This window comes from Ixodes scapularis, unplaced genomic scaffold (assembly GCF_016920785.2).
Source record: "Ixodes scapularis isolate PalLabHiFi unplaced genomic scaffold, ASM1692078v2 PGA_scaffold7__128_contigs__length_106722199, whole genome shotgun sequence".
NCBI classification, from domain to species: domain Eukaryota; kingdom Metazoa; phylum Arthropoda; class Arachnida; order Ixodida; family Ixodidae; genus Ixodes; species Ixodes scapularis.
The window spans coordinates 64108333-64118350 of record NW_024609882.1 but is presented as its reverse complement, the minus strand read 5'-3'; the positions used below and the strand labels follow the sequence as shown (position 1 = coordinate 64118350).

The window sequence follows — 10018 nt, the reverse complement described above, 5'->3', positions numbered from 1 at the left end:
TCCCGTTCAAGTCGCGAGCGGTCGCGGCCCTCCTCGCCTGGGAGCGAGAGTAGGCTGCAGTTTTTCTCGTAAAAGTTCTTTCAGACTTTAAAATAAGGTACTTCTCTAAATTTTCTTTATAGCATATGTTTACGAAACATAAATCGCGAGAGATTGTAATGGGAAGTTTAATTATTTTAGCGATTGTACGCGTTTTCTGGACATAATGATGATTTCGTCTAGCAACATACCAAATAGCCGCCAAGCACGCTCTTCGCTGCTCTTCGCTCGTCCGGACGCTCCAGCCTTCCCTTCTGTGCAAGTTTTCTTCTGTTAAACGGTAAAACTTTTGAGATTCCCCCAACCCTTGAGCAGCAGTGGAATGGCCACTAAAAAAAAACAATCGCCGCGCTTCACCGCTGATGAAATATCTATTCTATCGGGGCTTGTCGGCAAGCATAAAACGATCATTGAATGCAAAAAGACAGACTCCGTATCTTCGAACCTCAAAAACGAGACCTGGGAGAAACTCTGCAATGAGTATAACTGCTTACCGGGCGTTAGTCGACGGGACTCTAATCAGCTCAAGAAGTGTTGGGGGAACCTCAAACAAAAGTGGAAGAACGAGCGCTCGGACGAGAAGCGCAAGACACACAAGACAGGTGAGTGTTCTGTCCCTGCTCGTCCATGTTACTCGGAGTGATCGATCTAACCTAGCATTTGCGATTGGCGAAAGATAATATTGGGAAACCTTTTCGCGCTTCCTTTTTGTCAGCGTGTGTCATTCCGCATTTTCTTCAGTTCAGTATATAGAAAGATCGTGATATGCGCAATGTTCCGAGTGCCGTGGATTATCCCGCTCCCGTTTAGATCCACTTTAGCTCTGTTGTACTGAGGCACACAGCAGATGTCGACATATCTTCCGTAGGGGAAATAGTTGTTTTTCATGCGAAATGGCATAATATGGCATTGTTGCAGTTTACTCTTACGGCGTTATTGCCTTATTGATCAACCTACCTTTCTATTTTTTACCCGTGTCACAAAATATCGTGCTAAAACATCCCAGCTGTTGTAGATTACGGGAATTCAACTACCAGAAGAAGAAAGAGACGACAGGAAAACACGAGACCACGAACGGCAGGATCGGGGCACGAGAGAATAAAACGGCCACCAACGAAACGGACGCGCTCGGGTTCTTTCCTCAACACCAGCCTCGTCTATGTACAGGAGTGTTTCTTTAGAATATTCAGTATGTGCCTATATCTCGACTGCTTTAATCAAGTGACTTGACATACACGATTGTTCCTTAGGAGGGGGCTGCCCCCCACACCCATGAGCGCAATTTCTGTGCTTGTGGGGGCAGTAGCGGGGCACATGGCCACCCGCCTTGACAACGATAACGACTCCGACGGAGCCGCCTATCTGCCCCCTGTCCAGAACGAGCCAGTGGTGCGGCTGCTGGAGGGCCTGGTCGACTGCGACCCAGTGTACGAGTATGCAGGTACAGTGTTGAGACACATCGATCTGCACTTTAGGCCACTTGTATGTTGCGTGTGATGGAAAAATATAAATAAAGGGACTCAGAATTCCAGAACGGTGAAGATAAGACGGAAGATATTTACAGTCGTAAGAAAAAAAAGTAAGAAATAAAGCGGTGTAGATATATAAGCAAAGTTCAGTTCGGCAAATCCGCTTACGGCACGGTGTTGCACGTCGGCATTGGCATGGAGTTGGCAGGCTCGCTTAGCACAAGCGGATGTTTCCCAGCAAGCTTGGTTAACAGCCCCACGGGCCTGGATTTGTCTGTCCGGGCTCTTCCTTGGCTGCCAGGACCACTGCTGTCGAGCCGGGTTCCGTGTCGTGCCCGCCCTTTTTTCACGTATCACAAGCCTGTGTCATCTTCCTCTCATCACGTCTTCCTTTTTCATTATATCCATCTCTTGCTTTGGCCTTGCTGCCTTCGTCTTCTAGTTACTCACACCTTCACCACGTTCACTGCGTCTTCTTTCTCGTTTTTTGCTCAGTCCAACTCACAGTTTTTATGTATGTCGTTCTTATCATCCTTGGTTCCCCCCCGTCACAGTGTGCACCTCACAAGGGATTGGTAACACAGAATCCATCCTATAGCTTTGTGGTAATGTTGCACAAATTAACCGGCCACAATGGCGCCCAAGCGTGGTATGCTACTCACTCGCAGAAATTTCACGAGGCTTGGTTTCTTCTTTTGGTAAGCCCTTTTCCACTCCCCGTGTTTCCTACCGCCCCGTGCTTCGGTCACGTCCGCGTTTGTTGTATTGGTTTGTTTTTGACCGTTCGTTTTGTGACTGCGGCAATAGTTTCGCACGCTTGTGTTGGTTTCTGGGCGGCGTTTCTTTTTCTGTGCTTGCAGCCATGCTCACACGGGAGCAGGAAGCTGCAGTGGCCGCAGCGGCACAAATGAACCTGCTCAAAAAATCGCGGTGATATGCAACTTCGTGATGCAGCGCATGGCCCTCACGCCTGGCCAGCAGGAGACCCCGCCGCAAGAGCCCCGACCACACTTGACTGTACCAGTCTACGTGGGGTACGACGACGTTAAGTCCGTGGCAGACTTCCTGGGGGAGTCGCAGACGTACCACCTTGCCTACGGTGCCTCGTAAGCCTTCATCATGGACCGGATTGTCCCGCTGGTGTTGCAAGCCAGTGCTAGAAGCTGGTTGGGGTTGCAGGCCCCGTTCACGAGCCAGACAAGGCTTCGGGAAGAGTTCCTGCCTGTGGACTACGCAACGCAGATTCTCCGAGAGCTCGAGGCAAGGCCGCAGCACTTGGACGAAAGTCAGGACCGGTACGTTCAGGTCATGCAAGAGCTCTTCAAGAGGGCGGACCCGAATACACCGGAGTCGGACAGAGTAGCTCGGGTCAGAACCCTACTGAAAAAAAAACATTTGAAATTCAAACGGGTGGCAAACTGGTCGCCCGTTTGAATCAAACTTGTCGATCCGTTTGGATCAAACGTGATTATGGGATACGGGTACCCGTTTGGAAACGGTACCCGTTCGAAACGGTACCCGTTTGATACAGGTGCCCGTTTGATACGGGTGCCGTATGGTACGAGTACCCGTTCGACATGGCACGTGACCACACGTTTGAACGTGCCATTCGAATTGGCAAATTATGCGCTAGCCCTAAATGGGTATCGCTTGGGAGGTTGGTTATCTTAAACATATTTACGACGTCCCGAAACTCATAAACGTATTTATAACATGGAGAAAACACGAAGAACAAATGCACTCGGGTAGGTGCTTGTAAGTGGACAGGAAAACCGACAGAAAAGATTGTTTTCAATTCTCCTCGAAGTTTATTACCTCTTCTGTAGACAAGTACAAACGTGCAAGCGATCTGTGAATACTATACAGGTAGACTTTCGGGGAAATTATTCTCCTGGCTGCCGCGCGAATAGGCGCTGCATAGTTCTATAGATAATCTAGAAGAGTACGCGTAGAAGAACGGTCAATCGTTGCCAACACGTAGGTTGCAGTGCACTTACCATAACAATAGCGGACTTGAAAGATGTAATCCGTGATATTTGTCGACACGGTCAAAGCAGGACAACCACACAAACACAAACGAGAGGGAACGGCTCCTTGGAAGTTTCAACACGATGCGGCGCACAAGCTGTCACTTGCCGAACCCAACCAAACCGCGAGAATTTGCGACTTCTTTGAAGAATCGCTCGTTGCCGACATACACGTGGGTCTTTTCGAACACTGATAGCTTTGGTGCACATCCAATACGTTGTCGAGAGACATCCCAATAAGACCGCAGGGTTAGGCGACAGATTGAAGCAGGTAGGACGAGCGAACTTCGAGCAGCAACTGACAACAAGCAGACAAAGAAAAAAGCGGCTGCAGGGCGCGCCGGCGCGCCCTTCCGGATCTCGATAGGCCTGTTCGGCTGAAGTTTCGCCGCGCATACGCAGCGCCACATCCTCCCCTGGGGAGGGGTGGCCGTTTTATTTAGAAGTAGCGAAGCAGACGGTCCTGGAGGCGTGCATGTTTTGTACGCTTCACGCGATGGAGAATATAGCGTCGAAGAGTAGAAGAAACAGCAGGTATTGTTGCGTGGTGAACTGCCACAACAGCGAGGCCAACACCAAGGGAAAAGTTCCTCTTGTGAAGTTTTATTCGTTTCCCGGGAAGTGGTACGAGACAGATCGCCGAGATGCTTGGGTTAGGGCTGTGCGGAGGACGGGGTGAGTGATTGTTTTCTGCCTCTACGCGTGATTAAATAGCTTAAATACACTAAATTGCCTCGTTTTCTTTTTCTTTAATAGCTCTGATGGCTCTCCTTGGGTGCCAACAAAGTCTACGCGAATTTGCAGCCAACATTTCGTCAACAACACGAAAAGCGAGATTGAGGCCAACCCAGCCTACCTGCCAACTTTGTTCCCCGATACATACAAAAAGAGGCGTGTAAGCGGCGGAAGGCACGAAAGGTAAGATGAAGCATATAATTGTAGTCCGAATTTCGCTCTGACTTGCACGCATTCTTTTCTGATTGTTTACTACAGGTGGGCGAATCGGAGTCGCTCCGCTGCCTGTAACTTGACCCCACCGCCTCCGCTCGAACCGTCTTCGCCGGAGGCGTCGGAGCTGCTGGAAAGCGAGGGCTCACCGGACTCGGACTTGGAGCAAGACTTGCAGCTTTTGGCAGACGTGGCATGGGATGTGCAGCCGCTTCCGTTGACTGCCGAAATGGTAAGCTGCTTTACAAAGTTACAACCGCACGGGTTCTGATATATGCCCAAACAGTTTATCCGTTTTTTTGTTTTCTTTGTATTTCGCAGGAAACACAGACAGACGCTGCAAACAGCAAGGGACCTTTGCAGCTCATGCTCTCTGCCACTGACGGAGCTCTTGGATCGACACAGGTGACTCACATCCCCCAAGCAGACAAGGTAGTTTTTTTGTGTATCCTTAAGGCACGCCACAGACGTTTGGTCATTAAATTCATTAAACAGAATTCTTAAAGATGAAACATTTGACAGATGATGTTAATTGAGTTTCGAACGGCTAAGGACTAGTAAATTATTGTGGAGAACAGAAAATGGTTGCCATGCCCCTCAACATCATTCGAGGAGAGTAAAGAACTGATGTATGCCAAAAGCAATTGGACCGTTTCCGAGAAGCGTTCTGCACACGCGCGAGCGTCCGACGCCAAACGGCGGAAGTTGGCACGAGTAATCGAGAAATTTGAAAGGAGGCCGTGGATCAGCGAGTAGAGCGCATAACTGGAGCTAATATATCTAATTGTGTTAAATAATTGAAGAAAGTGGACGGAAAGAAAAACACAACGTTTGGGTGGACGCCACGGATGCCCCTCTTTAAAGGCGCGTTGGTCGCGCGACCAGTCAACAACTCCATAGGGAAAAAGTACCTAGAATGGCAGCTCTAGCTCTAATTACCGTAGTTGTCAGCTGTGCAACCTGTGCTTCACCAAAGTCACCAGCTTGTCACGTTTTCAGCGTCTCTTCCTATAGGGTACGGTCAGTCCTCCCTCCCGAAGTTCTGCCCATGGTCGCCCAACTTTTGAAAATCCGCCAGATTGAGCGAAAGTTTCGTATGTGATTGGCCATCCCTCAATGGGGCGGGGCGCCGGCGTCTCTTATCGGCGCTGGGGACGTAGAACACCGTCGTTTGGCTCCGGCGGCACGATTTCGGTCCGAAAACCCTCTCCTCGGGCGGGAACGCCGCCCAGTTCTATCACCGGGACGGGGTAAAGAACGGCTGTGTGAATGAGGTTTTAAGGTCTTGTGGGGAAGGAACAATAAGCGTGTACTCCGAAGAAATGAGCCGAGACAAGGAGGAGCGACTGGTTCGTGCGTTCTACTGGCGTGCATCTGTCTCCAGGCGCGCGAATGTTGCGCGCCCGAGAACATCCTCTTTTATGCCGAGTGCTCAGCGCATGTCACGCTCTGCATCTGTGGCCACTACAGCCTTTGAACTCCACGGGACGAATATGCTGCGAATAAACGACGAATTTCGCCTGGCGGCTTTTCCTCTGCGCGTGGAATCAACACAGTGGCTGCTACGTCGCGCACAAAACGAGCGTGCCGTCGAGCGGCGTTCGCCAGTTATTCGTTGCATAATTTGTTCCATGGAGTTCAGCCTTAATGCTTCTGGGCCCTTTTTCACTAAGCAATAACAGCGGCTAAAGTTAGCCGCTGTACCTAGGAGAGGGATTTTGAAATCGTGTGACTGGCTCGGTAAGGATGCGGGGAAACATGGCGGTGCCCCGGTGAGTGAGTGCAACTCGCTTTAAAACTGATATGTCGTTGTAGCTGCAATATTGGGCGAGTTAGTCAGCAATGAATGGTGCAGGAGGCTTTCGCTTTGCCTTACCTCACTTAAATCACAAAGCATGAGCAATGACCTCGCCGCATTTTTTAGATAGTCTCGATTCTGGCCATTCCTAAGCCTAAATGAATGCAATAATTGTCGGCATGGCAACGTCTTTGGAACTTGGATTGCTTTGACTCAATCGGCAAGGTATTGATAGCACACAAAAGCAGACAGCGTCCCAATGTACCTTTTTCTAAATTTCCCAAGCACCGAGATGCTTGGTTGTCCCTACGAAGCTGACCAGGAGGTATGAAAGTCCCTAGGTGCATACCTTCGTACTGCTCGTGTGGCTCGCGTGCCATTGCGCACGTGCCGCAGCTCGGATAGCGAAGAAACTGATAGCGTAGCTCCCATTATCAATTGGTAGTGCAGGTCACTTCCTCGGTTTTTAGTTCGTGCAGCCACCGCCTGGTGCCGTCAGTATGTGGAAAAGGGCAATTACAGGAATCGCATATAGACCAACTCATGTTTATAAACAAACCAGAGCACCCCTAGCGGACGCCAACGGTGCTGCGCATGCACGATGGAGTGCGGGCACGAAGCTCGCTATTGCCCATAAACAAACCATTGGAATGTGATGTTGTCAGCGTCGGTGTGAGTCCGCATGCTCGTTTTCGCGTTGGAATTGTTGATTTTACGTCTTCCTGGCAATGTCCGACTACTTTAGTGGCCTCTGTGAAATTAACGGGGCTTGTTACACTGCAAAACCTCGCGTGAATAATCTGACATCCACAATTCATTCCGCGTGGACACTAAAGCCTGATTCACATGAGATTCTGCTTGCTATTTTCAGTCACGACATCGCTTGGGCTACAATAATGTGAATCGTAGCTGATATGGTTGACGTCGGTACTGAAAACCGCAAGCAGAATCTAACTAAGTGAATTGGGCATAACAATTGTCAGTGATGGCCAGTGGTAACAATTATCAACATCTCCTTGTATGTCCACACCGAGCCTAGTTACCGCTACAAACCTTCAAACTTAAGCCTTTTGAGGCCTGCACTTGCTTACTGCAATTTCCGGGTCAATGTACGGTCTACGGGACGCTGTCGTTTGAACGAGCAGACGACAGCAAGCAGAAAGTTTGAAAGAGCAGACAGTTCGAAAGATCAGGCGGCCTTTTGAACGAGCAGACTCACTGAACGTAATCCACAGGTGGTCTGCGCAACTTTGTGGTCTTCCTGCGTTCGTGTTTTAACAAAGCAAATAATGCTGACGACCACAAGTATCCGTGAATTCATACCAGAGTGCTTGCTGCGCAAGCAATCGTGGTCCGACGGCGTCTGGTTTTCCTTTTTCACCATCTCTGACGAACCATGCAGGCAGAAAACACAAAAACTGACCTTCAAAACTTTTCCAACTCTTCTGGTACAGCCCCGGTCATGGCGTTTTTACGAGAAGGCGGGTTTTTGTTTGGTTTCTTCCAAACAAACACAGCAATACTTGTACCGCATAGGGATTTCTGTTGACTTTCGCCCACAACTTCAGACCTGAAGTGTGCCCTACGCGCCACTACCGTGCCGTGACTTGACAGCAAAGTTTGTGTATACCCGTTTTCACCTCAAGAACTGCACTAAAAATGTTCGACTTTTTGTGGAGCATTCTAATTTTCCCCTTTGTGTGGCGAATTAGGATACTTAAATTTTTATTTAAGATCAGTTAGTTATATCATTAGGACGTACACATTTCCAATGCGAAATTCATTGTGTTTTATCTGACATCCAAATGTTGTATGTACTACTTTGCTCAGCAATCAATCATGCATAGAACTAGCCTTAGTCTTGACTTTAAAATGGGTATAGTAGACAATTAGTATACTGCTTCTTGGGTTTAAAATAGTGATGTCTTAAATATGTGCAACTGTACTATTTCGATTCTAGGTCACCCATCCTGAAAAGCCTTGGGCAAGGAGATGTGGTTTTCTGGGGTACGAGTCTATGAAGACGTCGGAGCACCTATTTCAGGATCTTTGCTGCGTGACTGCAACAGTGTTTACCGTCCTGCTCAACATGCTCCCTGAGCAACGGTACCGTTCGTCAGATGTGACCAAAGAGGACAGATTGGTCCTTTTTTTGATGAAATTGAAGTTGGGAATCAGCTTAACAGCACTGGGTGCCATCTTTGGCATAAGGAAGTCGACTGCATCGAGAGTCTTTAGGGTAACACTAGATTGCCTGAGTGTGAAGCTGGCGAACTGGGTGTTTGTGCCTCCTCGACAAACAATCAAGGACACACTCCCAGTGTGCTTTAAGGAGCAGTACCCGAAGTGTACATTCATTATTGATTGTACTGAGGTCCGTACGGAAACGCCTACAGATGCAGAAGCACAGCATTATCTTTACTCACATTATAAAGGGTGCTACACTTTGAAGTGGCTTGTGGCGATCCTGCCGAACGGAATGGTATCGTTTCTTTCAGGGGTCTACGGTGGAAGACATTCAGATTCTTTTATCACTCGTGATTCTGGATTTTTGACCCTCGTGGAGCCAGGCGATGTCGTCATGTGCGACAAAGGCTTTCCTGCCATAAAAACAACCGTGGCGGAAGAGGGAGCTATCCTCATGATGCCGCCATTCAATGTGGGAGGAGGGCAACTGTCTAAGCAAGACATGGAAGACACTTTAACTATTGCACAAGTGAGAGTCCATGTTGAAAGAGCTATCCAAAGGCTCAAGCTTCACAACGTTTTAACGAACCGTGTCCCACTTTCTTTGATCCCGCACATGGAGAAGGTGATGAAGGTGTGCGGCGGGCTAGTGAATATGCAGAGCCCAATCATTAGGACTTGAATGAATGTTGACTGTTTTGGGCTAGATCAGGGCAGTGTTTCAAAACTTTGTCTTAAAAACATGAAATAAAGTGGACTGTTATTGCTTTCAACATGTATTCAGTTTATTGGTATCACAGTACTTCTAGAGGGCCCCATAATATTATGCTTCCAACTCTCCCAGCAGGATCACCTGAGCTATGCTGGCACCGAGCCACCATTTGGTCAGTTTGTTCGTAGGCTACATGCTGGCATTATTCGTTTGTACAAAGAATGTTCCCCCTGGCAACAATACAAGCAGAGTTCTACGAGTGAGTGTTGAAAAACAGCAGGTTCCCGGAGGCATAGATTGTAGCTGAAGTGGGTAAAAAGGTCAAATCTAAGTGGTCTCGCAAAGTTCCTGGAGCAAGAAAGAAAAATAAAAAAATTCTAGCTTTGGAACAATCTTTGCAAGAAGGCTCATGTCTCTGTTCACGAAAATCTTCTTGGTCTGCTTGGGGCTCCAAACAAAAAAAACTGCTCGACTCAAGTTCAAAATGTAAAGTTGAAGCTGCAATTGCGTGTAGTAGCTGTGCGACTTTTTCACAACCAGCTTGCCAGCTTCACGATCCAGGAAGTCGACACAGATCTTCTTGGTAACCTTGTCAACAATGGGTGCAAACTCGCACCTTGCTGGACACTTGATCTCGACGACCAATGTGTGGCCCCGGTACCTCATCAGTCCGTCGGGGCTACAAGCGAGCCATGGTTGCTCTGGCAGTGCAACGAGTCCAGTCTGAAAAATAGATCAATTTGGTTTTGACTACCTTGCACTCGAATCAAGTAGAAGCGATAGACGACTGATCAATGCAAGTGCGCTGTAAAAGTGAAACGAAATAATTACGACCGCT

At 48.4% G+C, this 10018-nt stretch overlaps 1 protein-coding gene across 1 annotated transcript; it reads left to right on the top strand.

The window, feature by feature from the left end:
* The first annotated feature begins 361 nt into the window (after nucleotides 1–361).
* On the top strand, nucleotides 362–9150 carry LOC115324389. The gene is made up of 6 exons (XM_042286253.1): nucleotides 362–641; nucleotides 958–1171; nucleotides 1290–1472; nucleotides 4529–4715; nucleotides 4805–4915; nucleotides 8242–9150. Exons 1-6 carry the CDS (start codon nucleotides 362–364, stop codon nucleotides 9148–9150), a joined length of 1884 nt encoding a protein of 627 aa, XP_042142187.1.
* The last annotated feature ends 868 nt before the right edge of the window (nucleotides 9151–10018 follow it).